This window comes from Astyanax mexicanus, chromosome 22, assembly GCF_023375975.1.
Source record: "Astyanax mexicanus isolate ESR-SI-001 chromosome 22, AstMex3_surface, whole genome shotgun sequence".
In the NCBI taxonomy this organism is placed as follows: Eukaryota; Metazoa; Chordata; class Actinopteri; order Characiformes; family Acestrorhamphidae; genus Astyanax; species Astyanax mexicanus.
In genome coordinates this window covers 36,890,099-36,908,773 of record NC_064429.1, presented here as the reverse complement: position 1 = coordinate 36,908,773, position 18,675 = coordinate 36,890,099, and the positions used below count along the sequence as shown (strand labels likewise).

The 18,675-nt window shown below is 37.9% G+C and overlaps 1 protein-coding gene across 2 annotated transcripts in view; it reads left to right on the top strand.

The window, feature by feature from the left end:
* The window catches only part of mxd1 (MAX dimerization protein 1), a 49,599-nt gene that overhangs the window by 18,197 nt on the left and 12,727 nt on the right, over positions 1 to 18,675 (top strand). For both annotated transcript variants that reach the window (XM_022664680.2, XM_022664679.2), the window contains exon 3: positions 7,352 to 7,381. In XM_022664680.2, the coding sequence (XP_022520401.2) occupies positions 7,352 to 7,381 (30 nt within the window). The remainder of the gene's footprint in view (positions 1 to 7,351; positions 7,382 to 18,675) is intronic.

Below are 18,675 nucleotides of genomic sequence, written 5' to 3'. Positions count from 1 at the left end.
AGCCGTTATTGAATACTTTATAGCACATACTGAATATTTTATAGTAGGTAGTAAATCATTCATATAAGGTAATTAATCAGATTCAGATTGAAGCTTTTATAGAAGGTACATAGTACATAGTACATAGTAAATCATTCCTAGTAAATACTGAATCATTCAGATAGCCGGTCCCGAATCCTTCGTGGGAGGTATTATTGAGCATTTATAGTAAATGCTCAATAATTTATTGCAAAATCTAAATTATTCAGATAGAAGTTACTGAATCATTCATAGTAGATAGTGAATCACTCATAGTAGACACTGAATCATTCTTAGAAGATACTGAATCATTTATAGGAAGGACTGAATCAGTTATAGCAACCTCTGAATCTTTCATAGTTGATACTAAATCATTCATAGCAGATATAAAATCAATCAGACATTAGGTCCTGAATCATCCATATGAGATACTGAATCATTCATAGTAGATTCTGAATAATTTATAGCAGATTCTGGATCATTCAGATAGCAGTTCCTGAATCGTTCATAGGAGGTACTGAATCATTCACAAGAAATACTGAATCATTCATAGGAAATACTGAATCATTTATAGGAAATACTGAATCATTTATAGCAGATTCTGAATCATTTACAGCAGATTCTGAATCATTTACAGCAGATTCTGAATCGTTTATATCAGATTCTGGATCATTCAGATAGCAGTTCCTGAATCATTATAGGAGGTACTGAATCATTCGTAGTAGATACTAAATCATTTATATGAGATACTAAATCATTCAGAGGAGATACAGAATCGTTCATGTTACATACTGAATCGTTTATGTTAGATACTGAATCATTCATTTTAGATACTGAATCGTTCATGTTAGATACTGAATCATTCATTTTAGATACTGAATCGTTCATGTTAGATACTGAATCGTTCATGTTAGATACTGAATCGTTTATGTTAGATACTGAATCGTTTATGTTAGATACTGAATCATTCATTTTAGATACTGAATCGTTCATGTTAGATACTGAATCATTCATTTTAGATACTGAATCGTTCATGTTAGATACTGAATCGTTCATGTTAGATACTGAATCGTTTATGTTAGATACTGAATCGTTTATGTTAGATACTGAATCATTCATAGCAGATTCTGAATTATTCAGATAGCAGGTCCTGAATAATTTATATGAGGTACTGAATCATGTATACCAGATACTGAATCATGATTTATACCCTATATTGTATTATTAATTGGAGATACTGAATCATTCATAGTAGATATTAAATTATTAAGTGATGCCAAGTGTTGAGTGTCATCCTTTCAAATAAACAATGTTATGATATAAATATATTATTTTAATATCTTGTATAAAATAGGTTCAGCCCAGCCTTATAGGCAGGTGTTTTTAATGTTATGGCTGAATGGTGTAAATGCTTTAATATTTAAAGAGTATGATCTGATTGTGAATTGGGACAGGCTCATATCTCACTGATCTCAGGCGTTAATATATTTATATTTACTGTTATTTAAGCTCTGTTTTGCAGCATGCTGCTGTTCCGGAGGGGCTGAATGGAGTATTGAGAGGTAATAAATAGCAGTGCGGGGAGGACCGGCGCTATTTTGAGGGATGTAGCGTGTACAGTGTGGGCGCTGGAGGCTCAGGGGAAGGTGATGTTCTGTTTTCAGAACCTCCTGTGTTGGATTTGGACCTCGGTTTCCTCCAGAAAAGCAGAAATCCCAGACCTGTGGTTTTTAGACTTGAGGAAATAGACCAGTGGGTTTGTTTAACTTCCAAACTGAAAATATGAAAATATGTTGATGTTAATTACTGCTGACCTGCCCACAAATACAGCCTTTCATAGCTACGGTTGCCAGATTGGACACCTTTTCACAGCATATCGACCACTGACCCAAGTTCTCGTTTGAGTTGTTTCAATCCATAAATAGATTTTGATGCTTATTTAAAAAACACAGCATTTCTGTCTGTTTCCAAAACGTTGGAGAGTTTATAGATGCACTTGTGTGTTGGTTCAGTTCTGATGTGGTTGAATTCATTGCTCTTTCAATTATGACTAATTTTCAACCCGAGGCAGAAAAGCAACCCCGAAGTTGGGATTATGTATATATCAGTAATTGTGTAGTTGCCAATTTAAACAGATTAATCAATAATACAACAATACAAATGTGTGTGATACAAGTTATGTGTTTATTTTATGTATTTAGTCTTTGCATCTATTATTTTTTGTTTCATTATTATATAGGACACATTTTTTTCTGTTTTCTTATTTTTTTCTCTTATTTTGCATTTTTGCATTTTTTAGGCAGCTCAAATATGGCTTAAAGAGTAATTATGCTCTAATACATTTAACATTAATAGCTGAAACATCATGCTCTATAATAATAAAATATACCAGTCCTCTGCTTAACACACTTAAAACGAGATGCAAAATTAACTGAATTTAGATATTTGATCATATTTTGATCAAATGTTTACTTAGTGAAGCCAAAGAACATTCAAAATCATGTTGTTTATTATTTTAGTATAGATATTTTCATTTAGATTATCTACCCTCGGGCTTCTAATTTGAAGGAATGCAAACTGCTAACTGGCGATGCTAAGATCTAGATTGATCTTTATCTTTATCGAACAATGCTGACTGATAAATGGCAATACTAACCTGCTTATTGGTGGTGCTAACTGCAAACTTGTGATGCTAACCACTAACTTGCGATGCTAACCGCTAACTTAAGATGCTAACCGATAAGTGGCAATGATAACCTCTAACTACACACAAGGTTGAACACTAAATAATGATGCTAACCATTAAATAGTGATGCTAACAACTAACTTGCAATGCTTACCTCTAACTGGCAGTGCTAACCTGTGATTCAAACAGCTAGCTGGCTATGCTAACCGCTAACTATGGCGATGCTAGCCATTATTTTGCAATGCTAACCGCTATTTAGCAATGCCAACCACTGACTGGTGATGCTAACCTCTTACTTGCTATGCTGACTGCTTACTAGCCATGGTAACCACTAACTGTGGCGATTCTAACCACTAATTTGCTATGCTAAGCGCTAACTAACGATTCTACCAGCTTATTGATGATGCTAACTACTAACTGCTAACTAGATATACCATTGAAGATTATATTAAAGTAAATAAGTAAGGAATATTACGGTATGGAAAGGTATAATACACAAAAATACCGCTTGTTGCCTTAGGAAAACACTGTCATAGAAGGATAAGGAGTCTATAGGGACTAGACAAGCTGTTCGTGTGTGTGTGTGTGTGCATTTGCACATCTGTGTCAGCAGTGAGTGCAACATGTGTACAGTAGAGTACAGCAGAGTAAGGTAGAGTGGAGTCCTCTGTACTGTATTTTATATATAGGCTGTTATGTCAGCAGCAGCAGTAGTATTACACACACTGCAGTGGATACACTCCCCTTATCGTTCCTCACACACATGGATAACACATTAACCACCCTGTCCTCTTATGGCACCACGTATACCACCCTCAGGGTGTGGCAGTTTTCATGCATCTTGGCATCATGTTCTCCTCCACCAGTCTTACACACTGCTTTTGGATAACTTTATGCTGCTTTACTCCTGGTGCAAAAATTCAAGCAGTTCAGTTTGGTGGTTTGATGGCTTGTGATCATCCATCTTCCTCTTGATTATATTCCAGAGGTTTATAATTTGGTAAAATCAAAGAAACTCATCATTTTTAAGTGGTATCTTATTATTTTTTTCAGAGCTGTAACTATATAAAAATATATACAGTACAGTCTCAAATTCAGTATTTTTTATTATTATTTAAAGTAGCACCTCTTGCTTTATAAAGTGCTTCATAAAGTCGCTATATTACATATTTACAGTATATAAATATAGCAAAAGTAACATAATTAATGCAAAATATCTCTGATGTAAAGTAAAATATGTGTTAAAATATTGATAATACAGATTTTTATGCGTAGAGTTCAGCACATGCACGCTGCAGGATCAGTGCTGAGATTATCTCGGGGTGTGTGGTGAGGAGACGAGTCCTCGGAGCTATAAAGAAGACGGGTATTTATAGATAAGGGGTCAGCTCTGGGGGGTCTGAGGTCAAACTGAGTGATATGCTTGGGGGGGGTTCAGTGTTTACGTACAGTACTACTCAAAAGTATATGAACCCCTGTGAACCCTTTACATTTTTATGTATTTATGCTTAAATATAGGCCTAAAATTTTTGATAAAAATACTTTAACCATTTTTAACCTTAGACATGATTAGGGTCATTGTCTTGCTGCGTGGCCCATGCAAGTTCATGAAATTATACCCAAAAATATTGTCAAGAGTTTCTGGTACAATCTAGAATTTAAATGATTACTAATCTTTATTAATCTTTTATTTATGACATGATTATGATTATTAATGTTCCCTTCTATCCAAAAAAATGTTTGTCTCGAGCTTCAATGTCCTTTATTGCTTAATGTACATACTTAGGTTCATTGTCTTGCTGCGTGGCCCATACAAGTTCATGGAATTATACCCAAATATTAGTTTCTGGTGCAGTTAAAAAATTGAGTTACTAATCTTTATTAATCTTATTATTAGTACTATAAAATTAATGTTTATGAATGTTTCCTTTTATCCCAAAAAATATTTTTGTCTTTTATTATTAAATGTGCATCATCATTTGTGAAACATTATCCTCTTTGGATAAAAGCGTAGACTAAATATAATGTAATATAAGGTAAATTAATATAGCATGTCATTTTATATGAGAGGGAGAAAAGCAGCTCCAAACCATAATACTTCCACCCCCATGTTTAACAGATAGGATGTAGTTCTCACATGTTGAAATTCAGTGTTTGGCTTTGCCCAAAGTAACACTGTTAGCATGAACAACCTATTTTTTTTATTGTTTTTTTATCCTGCTTTTGTTGGAGTAACTGTTTCTACTGTGAGGATTTGATTGTATTCAGCAACAAGATAATCACTACCCCGCTTAGTTTCAGACTTATATTATCCATCCGTATTAGTTGTTTCCAATGCTTATTGGCAGTGTAATGCTATCGGGCGGTATTAGCTGCTAACTGCTAGCGATTAGCCACTAATGCTAATGCTGCAGTCTTAGTGCTGGAGAAATCTGGAAAGCTTACTGTAGATAAACTGAAGTGATTTAATCACCCAAATAAACAGTTTTCAGGAGATAAATTAGTGTAGATTAACATCCAGCACTCGTTTATTTTTTTATTACAGTTTCATTTACTTAGCTTAGCTTTACTTAACTTAGGCGAGACCTGCTGAATTAGAAGTTCCTTTTAGTGTCTCTTAAAATGCGCCTTAAAAATGAGATTAGACCAGAAAATAAACGTTAATTGATAAAATAAGGTCATATTAATTATTTCCTCCAGAAAGTCCTGTTCAATTGGCAGTAATTCTTTGTAATTTATATTTTTCTACAAGTAAAGAAATAATAATACATTCATTTAAAGTAAATAAATGCATTTATTTAAATAGGTGTCTATTAATATTTGGACATATAGTACAGTAAAGACAGTTACTCCAACAAAAGCTAGATAAACTCTTTTAAACACTTGAATTCAGAAGAAAAATCAATAAGCAGGCGTCCCAATACTTTTGGAAACATATATGAGTGTAAATATAGGCAGTGGAGATACAGTGAGTAGAGTACAGTATGGTTCAGTGATTGATGGACACCAGGAGGTCTGAGCGTCTGAGTTGTGTTTTTAGTTACTGTTGCTAAGTTTGCCTATCAAGTGTGTGTGTGTGTGTGTGTGTGTGTTTGTGTGTGTGTGTGTGAAGTTAGCAAGTTAAAATAGCATACTAACTAAGTGTACTGGCCGTGTACAAATTACAGGCCTACTAACATCACTACTGCTGTGTTAGCACACTGTCTAGCATGTTAGCATGCTAACATAGCTGATCTGAAAAGTTAGCATGCTAACAATGAACAGTTGTGGCTATTCACACCAGCTAATAGCTGTATCCCACATCACTAATACAGTGTTAGCACAGTGGCTACAGGCCTCATCCAACATTGCTAATACAACATTGACAATGGCTATGGGGCTAATTCCAAATTGCTACCACAGCATAAGCACACTGGTGTTTTGGCTTATCTTGCATTGCTACAAGCCTCCTAACATCACTACTGTAATGTAAGCATGCTGGCTACAAGCCACATTTAGCATTGCTAACACAGAGTTAGCACACTGGCTACAAGCCTCCTAACAACACTACTAGTGTGTTAACATACTGTCTATGAATGTCATTCCGCATTGCTACTGACCTCTTTACACATCACTACCACGGTGTTAGCACGCCAGCTACCAACCTCATCCCACATCACTATAGAGTAACCACTCCAGCTAGACTCCTTATCCAACATTGCTAACACAGAGTTAGCATACTTCTGTCACTATCACACTACTACACTATCCTTCTATTCATCACTACTATAGAGTTGCTAGCGCAGAGTTAGCTCAATGGCTACAGGCCTCATCCAGCATTGCTAACACAGAGTTAGCATACTACTATCACTATCTATCTAGCCATCACTGCTATAGAGTTGCTAGCGCAGAGTTAGCTCACTGGCTACAGGCCTCATCCAGCATTGCTAACACAGAGTTAGCACACTGGCTGCAGGCCTCATCCAGCATTGCTAACACAGAGTTAGCACACTGGCCTTCACTGCTACAGCATTAGCACACCAGCTACAGGCCTCATCCAACATTGTGGCTGCAGTGTTAGCATAGTCAGACTAGCCAATCTTTTCACACTACAGCTGTGACCTGTACACTTGTATGTTATAAGCTTTATTGCTGTTATAGTATTTATTAATAATAATACTCATATTTGTGTATTTCTAAGTAGAGTTTTGTGCTAAACCTTTAGCTTAATGTTCAGATCTACAGTGCAATAGGTAATAATGTTCATATCTCCACTCAGACAGGTCTGATATCTGATAATCCATCCGGCCGTTTCATAACCAGTCTGATTCTCAATTATTATGCTGAGAGTGTCTGGCTGTGCAACAAACAGTCCTCTTACTCTGCGGTGCTCACATACCAATAATTATCTCTGTCTGTCTTTTTTTGTGCTCTCTCTCTCTCTCTCTCTCTCTCTCTCTTTCTCTCTCTCTCTCTCTCTCTCTCTCTCTCTCTCTCTCTCTCTCTCTGAGTATCATCCGCCTCTGCACTGAACACTTCAGGTCGGCTCTGAAAGCGTTATTAGGATGCTAGATTTTACCAGTTGTACTGAATACAGACTGTGATTTTAACCCTTTATTTCTCTCTCTCTCTCTCTCTCTCTCTCTCTCTCTTTTTCTCTCTCTGCAGGTCCACACACAATGAAATGGAGAAGAACAGGTATGTCCTCTCTACCTCAGCATCGTCTTCTGGTCTCGCTTGTTTTTTATGAGTGTTGTTATTAATAGATGTAGCAGCAGTAGATAGTGATAAGGTGATAAGGTGATAAGGCCTCATGCATTGATAACATAGATGAACCACAATGAGCTTCATAATCAAAACCATAATCAACACCAGGAGACAACCTGTTTGCACCAGATTTCACCAGGATTAATGTCATGAAGCACCCAGAAATGTAACTAATCACTCTCTTTTTACCTCAGCTTGCACTGCTAACTAAGCAAAACAAGAAAATGCTAATTTGCAAAACAAAAACATAGAAACTAAATGCCAAATTTAGTATTTCTACGAGTTTTTATGTCAACTACTATCCTCATTAGCACACTACATCCAACATTGCTACCACACCTTTAGCACGCTGACTAGCAGCCTCGTCCAAATTACTATGGCAGCATTAGCACGTTGACTATAAGCCTTACTTCATATCACTATCACAACATTAGCACACTGGCTATAGGACTTATCCCACAATGCTACCACAACATTAGTCCTTGTTCAAAATCAGTACCACAACATTAGCACGTTGACTATAGGCCTTATTCATATCACTACCACAACATTAGCACACTGACTACCAGCCTCACTATTGCAATATTAGCACGCTGGCTATAGGCCTCATCCCACATCGCTACCACAACATTAGCACACTGACTATCAGCCATAATATTACAATATTACCACACTGGCTATATGCCTCTTTCCACATCACTATTACAATATTACCACACTGGATATAGGCAAATATTTGCACGTTGCTATAGGCAAATATTAGCACGTTGGCTATAGGCCTCTTTCCGCATCACTATTACAATATTACCACACTGGATATAGGCAAATATTTGCACGTTGCTATAGGCAAATATTAGCACGTTGGCTATAGGCCTCTTTCCGCATCACTATTGCAATATTAGCACGCTGACTATAGGCAAATATTAGCATGTTGGCTATATGCCTCTTTCCACATCACTATTGCAATATTAGCACGCTGGCTATAGGCAAATATTAGCACGTTGGCTATAGGCCTCTTTTCACATCACTATTGCAATATTAGCACACTGACTACAATAATTTTTATGAGGACAGTAGTCAGCGTGCAAATGTTGCAAAAGCAATGTCAGATAAGGAGGGTGGTAGCATTAGCATGTTGGCTATATGAACGTCCAGAAGCAGTGTATTGTGGTCCAGATCCAAGTATCTTGGGTTGCAATCTGTCTGCAATGAAATTAAGATTTTAAGTAACTAAATAATAATCCTACTTTAAGCAAAAGAAGCATTCAGAACTGCATAGTACATTAATACTACTCTAATTCATAAAAAATTACTGTATTAATAAAAATAGTAAGCCCAGAGTTTAAGGGGTTTAAAGAAAGTGGTTCAGAGCTGACAGAAACTTGGCTCGGTAGCTTTTCGAGGGGGACGTTAATACAGATTGAGTGCGGTTTTGCGCTGAAAAGGCTTTTCAGGAGCAGATCCTCATTGACGGGGTAATTAGTCCAGTTTAGCTTTAGTTCAGTGGCTCCCGGTCGCACTCTGTCTTCATTTGTGTCAGAAACCAAGTATGAGTGACATGTAGCGTGGCTAGGCTAACGCTAATGCTAACGCTAACAAAGCGTGTTTTTTTTTTGGTTTTTTTTGGCCTCTTCTAGGGTTTCTTTGGTTCCTCAAAGCTTAACTAAGCTGGGTCACACACACATTTTCGTACACACACACACACACACACATACACACACACTCACATTCGTACACACACACACACACACACACACTCTTATTCATGCCCAGCTCGGGGGCTCGGCTTGCAGACAGCATTGAATAATACATGGCGGCCGAGCTTAGCGCCGTGCTCTATCAGGCCGTCTGAACTCCTTTGACTCTAAAACTCCACCAAAGCAGCTCCTGCCAAAGTTCCTGCCACTGCTCCTGCCACAGCCCCTCTGTGCCAGCGGGCGTACCCGTCGCGCCCGTGCTAACAGGCTTAGCCGCGGCTGCCTGTGTGGATCTGCATATATTCAGCTGCACATTGAGCTTTGCTGTTGGGGTTTAATGTGCTGCTGTTGTCCGGTTTAGAGCGAAGTAGACGGTGCTATATTTACTAAAATTCACCAAAAAATCCTCCTAGCAGCCTAACCCATAGATATCATTTACATGGACGCCATATATCCTGCCTCCTGGCGTATCAGCGCGGTGGCCATATTGGAGAAGGCAACCCTGCGACCCTGTGCATTAATTAAATTTAATTTACCTATAATAATCACAACTCTATCAATTTATACCTGATTCACACTCGGTTTGGTTTGTTACATAGACTGTGTATAGCTGGACAGAGCATCGTCTCTCAAAAGTGAAGCCACCACAGGTCGGGCGCCCCCTGCTGTTCGGTTTCAGAAAGCCATGTAACCCCACCCACCCCCATAGGTTTCAGAACAGAACAACTTTCAATCACGTTTTTTTCTAATATACCGTATTTTTCGGACTATAAGGCGCACCGTATTATAAGACGCACTATCAAAGAACGCCTATTTTCTGCTATTTTTCCATACATAGGGCGCATCGCATTATAAGGCGCGTTAAGTGACACTAGAAAGGGTGCCTATATCAAAGTGAACAGGGGTGGCGCCATGTTTCCCTTCCCCCACCGGGGGTGGTCTCTTGCCGGTGGAGCGTCTCAGTATACAAATCTAGCTCTTTCAAAGTCAAACGAGTGCTGGATATTAATCTACACAGATTCCTCTCCTGAAAACTGTTTATTTGGGTGAGTAACGTGCTTCAGTTTATTTACAGTAAGCTTAGATTTCCAGATGTCCACTAAGGCTTGCTGCACCAGCGTTAGCATAGCTATCCGCTAGCACGCTAGCTAGTCACCTAAACTAGTAAAGTTAACCCAAACTTAAACGACAGCGTTACACTGAGTAATCCTGCGTGTTCTGGTAAGACAGTGAGATATTAGCTAGCGATTCGTCCCCCGTAGCTTGTTTTAACACGGTAAACAAGCAGATTACAGGCTGATAAAACTCACCTCTGAGAGAGTTAGCGCTTAGCATCTAGCTAATGCTAGCCAGGCAAAGCAGCACAGATTTACAGGCCGATAACTCACCTCTGAACGGTGAACGCTTAGCGATTAGCATCTAACTCTAATAATACTGCTCCAGCAGTATTAAAAGTGCTAAATTTAGAAAATACTGATCTCTGAACAGTGAAAAAGCTAGCTAGCTAAGCGGTTAGCATCTAGCTAATGCTATTGCTGCTCTGCACGGAGTGTGTGTTTACTGCTCCTTACACCTGACGGGTAAAATTTAGATAATACTGATCTCTGAACAGTGAATAAGCTAGCTAATGCTATTTGCTGCTCCAGCCTCGGAGCTGCACGGCTCTGGACTCTGTATAGCACTGAAACTCTCTATAACGCTGCACGGAGTGTGTGTTTACTGCTCCTTACAACCTGACGAGTAAAATCCATACAAAAGGCGCACCGTATTATAAGACGCACTGTCAATTTTTGTGAAAATTAAAAGTTTTTAAGTGCGCCTTATAGTCCGAAAAATACGGTACTGTACTTCTACCTCCTTTATTCAAATGCAGCAGCTAGTATATCCCCACAGAATTTGTTTTTTAAAACGTTATTCAGCTCTATTCAAAAAGGTGTGGTTATTGTAAAAGGGCTGGTTATGGGCGGGACCAATAACAGACCGTCAGCTCCGCTCCGCCCCGCTCTGCAGCCTGTGACCTCGAGGCAGCCCTCAGGGGCGGGGTTATTTAAATGAGTAGGCTGTCTCTCCACAGTCTTTCTCCCTCCTCTGGTCTCTACTGTGCTCTACAGACTCGGGTTTCAGGATCGCCAACATGGCGGAAGATTTTGGCTTCATTTTCATTGAATGAATGGGAACGGCGACACGGCGTCCATCTTTTTTACAGTCTCTGGTTTGTTACAAACAGCAGAGATGTAGTAATGATTCAGGACGCTGTTACACATTACAAATATGAGCTTTCATACTGAAATACTTTATATTACCGTATTTTTCGGACTATAAGGCGCACTTAAAAACTTTTAATTTTCACAAAAATTGACAGTGCGTCTTATAATACGGTGCGCCTTTTGTATGGATTTTACTCGTCAGGTTGTAAGGAGCAGTAAACACACACTCCGTGCAGCGTTATAGAGAGTTTCAGTGCTATACAGAGTCCAGAGCCGTGCAGCTCCGAGGCTGAGCAGCAATAGCATTAGCTAGATGCTAACCGCTAAGCTAGCTAGCTTATTCACTGAGATCAGTATTATCTAAATTTTACTCGTCAGGTTGTAAGGAGCAGTAAACACACACTCCGTGCAGCGTTATACAGAGTTTCAGTGCTATACAGAGTCCAGAGCCGTGCAGCTCCGAGGCTGGAGCAGCAAATAGCATTAGCTAGCTTATTCACTGTTCAGAGATCAGTATTATCTAAATTTTACCCGTCAGGTGTAAGGAGCAGTAAACACACACTCCGTGCAGAGCCGTGCCGCTCCGAGGCTGGAGCAGCAATAGCTAGATGCTAACCGCTTAGCTAGCTAGCTTTTTCACTGTTCAGAGATCAGTATTTTCTAAATTTAGCACTTTTAATACTGCTGGAGCAGTATTATTAGAGTTAGATGCTAATCGCTAAGCGTTCACCGTTCAGAGGTGAGTTATCGGCCTGTAAGTCTGTGCTGCTTTGCCTGGCTAGCATTAGCTAGATGCTAAGCGCTAACTCTCTCAGAGGTGAGTTTTATCAGCCTGTAATCTGCTTGTTTACCGTGTTAAAACAAGCTACGGGGGACGAATCGCTAGCTAATATCTCACTGTCTTACCAGAACACGCAGGATTACTCAGTGTAACGCTGTCGTTTAAGTTTGGGTTAACTTTACTAGTTTAGGTGACTAGCTAGCGTGCTAGCGGATAGCTATGCTAACGCTGGTGCAGCAAGCCTTAGTGGACATCTGGAAATCTAAGCTTACTGTAAATAAACTGAAGCACGTTACTCACCCAAATAAACAGTTTTCAGGAGAGGAATCTGTGTAGATTAATATCCAGCACTCGTTTGACTTTGAAATAGCTAGATTTGTATACTGAGACGCTCCACCGGCAAGAGACCACCCCCGGTGGGGGAAGGGAAACATGGCGCCACCCCTGTTCACTTTGATATAGGCACCCTTTCTAGTGTCACTTAACGCGCCTTATAATGCGATGCGCCCTATGTATGGAAAAATAGCAGAAAATAGGCGTTCTTTGATAGTGCGTCTTATAATACGGTGCGCCTTATAGTCCGAAAAATACGGTACACTCTTTAACCCCCTATGGCATGGTGTTGCCCTCAGGCAACAAACCACTTTTTGGGTTATTACACCATCCTTTTAATTTCTGTAATATCACAAAACAAAAAAATACATATTTCGGGATAAAGAATTCTAAAGCAGTGGTAGTTTTTACTTACTTAAAAAAATTGAGGGATAACAAAGGAAGACATATGGTATGGTATATTTTATTAAGTGTATAAATTAAGTAATTTTATATTAAAATGTACGTACATATACACATATATACATAAGTGAGAGCACTTCTTCAGTTTCTGAATCAGTTTCTCTTATTTTGCTATTTATAGGTTTATGTTTGAGTAAAATGAACATTGTTGTTTTATTCTATAAACTACAGACAACATTTCTCCCAAATTCCAAATAAAAATATTCTCATTTAGAGCATTTATTTACAGAAAATGAGAAATGTTTGAAATAACAAAAAAAATATATATACCAAATAATGCAAAGAATTATAGATTACATTCCAGATATATATACATATAAATATAAAATGAAACAAAGTATTTCAACACAAAAGCTCATATTTGTACTGTGTGACATGGTCCTGTATCATTACTACATCTCTGCTGTTCTATGGAACAAAACCAAACCGTGTGTAAATTGGGTATACATTGGTAGAGTTTATTATAGATTATTATAGGTGTATTAAACACTTTCCTCAGTGTAATTAAATGTATGCACTGGGGGCGCAGGTTTGCCTCCTCCAATATGGCCGCCACGCTGACACGCCAGCTCCAATAGACGGCGTCAGTCGATCAGGGTCTATGTATATAATGTCTATCTAGGCCTAACCTTAGCAGATGTTGGCTAACAGCTAAAGGCTAACCACAGAGTCTCATAAGAAATGCATGCAGGCTAAACCAAAATAGGTGTGCAGACACAGAGAAATGATCAAGACAGGAAAGAAGGGGGACTTGGCTGCCCTTGGACGCTTGCATTCATAATGCATTGACGCACTTTGCTGGAGTGCATGCATGCACGGAGCTAAATAGTAGCCCAAATAATAGGCCAGAGGTCGAGTGTGCATGATGCCCTGGTGTCCCAGAGTTTAGTGGTGTTTACTTCTGTAATGCTTTATTGATTGTGATATTAATTTGTATAAATCTGGTAACCAGGCAGTCCAAAGAAGTGTTTAATGGTTGCAGTATGTTAAAGCATTGAAACCAAGCTGAACTGCTTTAATTTTTGCTTGAATAAAGTTATCCAAAAGCAGTGTGTAAGACTGGTGGAGGAGAACATGATGCCAAGATGCATGAAAAATGCAACAAATATTGTTTTCTGAACTCTTAAAACTTTATGAACTATTATATATGTCAGCTCAGAGAGTAAATTCAGTAATTTAGCCCTACACACTACAGCTCTCAGGATCTGACACACATTTTATTATTAAAGATTGTGTGTCATCAGTTTATCTGATGTATTTTAGACCTACTGTATTATACAAATTCTAATTAAAGTTTTAGTTTTTTTTTGTTGTTTTATTGTCCATGTCTGCACCAATGTATTAAAAACCGTATGGTCATGAAAAATTGCCTTAAAGGCATTGAAAAGTCATGAAAAATCATCAAAATATATTGGTTAAAACATGGATGAACCCTGTGAATATGAACTTGTTGTTTTCTTTGCATTATTTGAGGTCTGAAAGCTCTGCATCTTTTTATGTTATTTTAGTCATTTCTCATTGTCTACAAATAAATGCTCTAAATGACAATATATACCTATAAATAGCAAAATTAGAGAAACTATATATATATATATATATATATATATATATATATATATATATATATATATATATATATATATATATATACAGTAGCAAGAAAAAGTAAGTGAATCCTTTGGGATTATACTTGTATTTCTGCATAAATTGGTGATTAAATGTGTTCTGATCTTCATTTAAGCGTCACAACAATAGACAAACACTTAAACTAAAACCACACAAACAGTTATGTGTTTGTATAGTTTTATTGAACACAGCATTTTAACATTCACAGTGCAGGGTGAAAATGTGAGCATGTGTCAGACATTTCTGTATTCAGTCTTCAGCTGACACTCTAGGATTCTTCCTCACCTCATTGATCATTCTGTGCTGTGCTCTTACAGTCATCTTTACAGGACTTTACCACGCCTAGAGAGAGTAGCAGCAACAGTGCTGAACTTTCTCCATTTGTAGAGCGTCTGTCTTACCGTGGACACATGAACATCAAGACTTTTAGAAATACTTTTTTCACCCTTTCCAGCTTCCTGCTTTGAGTCAACAATTCTTGAACGTAGGTCTTCTGAGAGGCATCCGCTCGGGATTCACATCAAGCAATGCTTCGTAAGAACAGCTTAAACTCAAAACTGGTGTGTTGATATTTTTTTATAGGGAAGGACAGCTTTAACCATCAAATCCAATCACATCTCATCACATCCTGCCTCCAATTATCTCTTAAAAAAGTCATTAAGCGAGGGGTTCACATACTTTTTCCCCCTCACTGTCAATGTTACCATATTGTGTTCAATAAAACCACGCAAACATATAATTGTTTGCGTGGTTTTAGTTTAAGCAGACTGTGTTTGTCTATTGTTGTGACGTAAATGAAGATCAGATTTACACATTTAATCACCAATTTATGCAGAAATACAAGTAATTCCAAGAGGTTTACATAATTTTTCTTGCAACTTTATACAGGAGAAATACAGTAGAGACAGATTAACACTTTTAATACCCTTAATTTAATTGTAATTGTAAAGTAACTGTTCTAAAGACAGTAAAATCTATATTAAATTTGTGTTGTTTGTTTACTACAGTGTTGGGTTCAGGCCGGGTGAGGTAACTCTTCACCCAGTAAATTGGAACACAGACTGGGGGAGAACCAGTGTAGCATGTACCAGTACTGTCCTGTGTGCCAGTATCAGAGCATGCTGTTCCCAGTGCCCCAGTGACCTCCACCTGTCTCACATTCTGCAGATATTTACCTCACTCACACACACACCAGCACACACACTCACACACTCGATCGCACGCAAACAAAAGCCGTGGAGTGGGGCTTGCTTAACGACTCCCCGCGAGGATTCACAAACAGCCGCCATTGTTTTCTCTCAGAAGCCACAATGGGCCGATCCTGGCTGCCACTGAAGTGTGATTGGATGGGGTGGCAGGTGGCAGGTGGCAGGCGGAGGGTTAAAGAGTCGGGGGTGGGTTGCTTGTCAATGATGTGCATCCTCGGACCAACAATTAAAAAAATGTTTTTCGACAGAACACAGGCTAAAATCCCTTAGAAAATTAGCTTAGCAAAGCATAGCCACCTAGCTTTCAAATTAGTGCCCTTTCCATCAGTACAGAATTTACAAATAGTATGTCAGGAACTTCATTAAGCTTAGAAGTCTAGATAACAAATTAGCACCCATTCCATCAGTAAGTAACTTACAAATAGCACATCTGCTTTTATTAGAATATTTTATGTTATTATTTTATTCAAACGGCTATTCGTAAATATTTTTTTTTACTTGTAGATTAAAAATATTTTTTAATGAAAATTCAGTTTTATATTTTTAAAACTAGCTTAGCAAAGCATAGCCACCTAGCTTATAGATTAGTGCCCTTTCCATCAGTAAAGAATTCACTAATAGCAAATAGCATGTCGGCTTTTTATGAAAATAGCTTGGTATACAGGTATTTCATTAATATTGTGTGAACAAGCTTAGAAATCTAGATAACAAGTTAGCACCTATTCCAATTCTATCAGTACTTAACTTACACATAGCACACATGCTTTTATAAAAATAGCAAAAATAAGAATACTGTTAGTTATCTAGAGAACAAGGTAGTGTCCTTTACACTTGTACATAATTCACAAACTGCATATCTGATTTTTATTAAAACGGCTAGCTATAAAGATGGAATGGGCGCTAATTTGTTAGCTAAGTAGTAAAAGTAGTAAAGTAGTAATTTAAATACAATTTAATACTTTTAATTCTACAGTAATTCTGCATCTTTAATGCTTTAGATGATGATGTCATTGCGTAATTTGAGAAATGTTAAAAGTAGAGCTGCATCAGTATAAAATTCAGTATCAAATTTTCTGCAAAATAAAATGTTAAAAGGTTAATATTTTTTATTATAAATTTTTTAGTGGCAAACTTATTTTTCATGACTTCGTAGTTATAACAGACATCTGTTGTGGCCATTCCTTCCCATTTTTTGTGCCTCTTATATGAATTATAGTAATATCTATATTGAACTTATATCGTTGTGACCAAATTTAAGGTATATATTTTATTCTGATCTAAATGACTGTTTGACTAGTCAAAATTTAATCATAAATATCTAATATTTATTTGTGTATAGTCAAAATTCAGTTATAAATGTCTAATATTTTATTTAATTGTCAAAACTAAGGGTGGGCGATATGGCCCTAAAATAATATAACAATATTTTAGGCAATATGACTTTAAACACTGAAATAAAAATATATATATTTCAAAAATACACTACTGCAGCAAAATTAGAATTATTTTTTTTTATCATTGCATACAATTCGATATGATATGGCACAGCCCTAATAACTGAGATATTAAAAAATACAAGAATTTTATCAGATTTACAGTAACAGAAGTCAATAATCCAGAATGTCATGATACTAATAATAATGTAAAAAATCCAAATATCTCCATATATTCAGGATTAAAGTAAAATAAATGATACTGTACAGATATAATCTGTATCTAGTAGATATATAATGGGAAATGAGAACAGTGTGATTTTTTCTTTTTGATAAAAACGATGTGATAATTAGGGCTGGGTGATAATGGCACCATATTTAAATACTCTAAAAGGCGTTCCAGTATAACCAGTACAGTGTGTTCTCTTCAGTAGGCTGGTGCTGAGCGGGGGGGGGATGGTTGGTGTGGTGTGGTGGGTGGGGGCTGCTCTGCTTTTCTGTACTGTAATTGCTGGTGGCTTGTGGCTCCAGCCCTCATCCTGCATGCTGTTCCACAAGGGGTTAAGATAATTCCTCCTGGGTCAGGAGGTCGCGGGGGGGTATGAGGGGGGTATGTAGGGTCGTGGGGGGGGGGGGTGTTATGGGGGTGTATGAGGATGAATGCAGGAGGAAGATATACAGCTGGCAGGGTCAGAGGTCACCCATGTGACCCGTTTCCTCGCAAACATGATAGTGTGGTGAGAAGTGGACACACATGGTGTATGTTTACATGTACCCGGTGACCTTTTCCTGCGTCCATCCCTTACTGAGTATTTTCCTACTCAGTACTATACAAAAATCATTTTCTCAGGGGGACGTCTCTAAAAAAATATTTCACACTTCTACTCTTTAGTGATAAAGCTCTGTGATCCGGACTGCAATTGAAAAAACAGGAGGATCAGTGAGTTTTTAGGCTTTTTTCTCAGTCACATGACATTGTTGATGTTCAGTAGCTCCTCCATTTCCACTCTCTGTTGGGTTTTTAACGTGGACCGGACGGGACTAAAATTACCGGAGGAGCACGGAGTAGATAAAACCCTAATCAGACGGGATTAGTTTCTCAGCGGGTTCTGGGGTAATTTTCTCTTGTTCTCTTTTGTGGGTGTTTTTATCCTCTGTGATTTTATTCCCGTCCAGAACGATCATGTAGGTGTTTGTCTCAGACGAGATAAAAAATTACAGGCTGAATTATCTACTGTTTTTCTCTGAACTTCGTGCTCCTCCGGTAATTTTAGTCCCGTCCGGACGCACATCTGAGTTTCGTCTCCTCGTGTAAAAACTCAATTTAGTACCAGCAGGGGCGGTCCTGATGAGGGACAACTACAATTACACAGTACCTTCTAATTATTCCATAAATATAAATTACTTATTAGCTGCAAATTACACTGTAACTTCCAATTGTTCTATAATTACCAATAATTCCATACTTACCAATTATT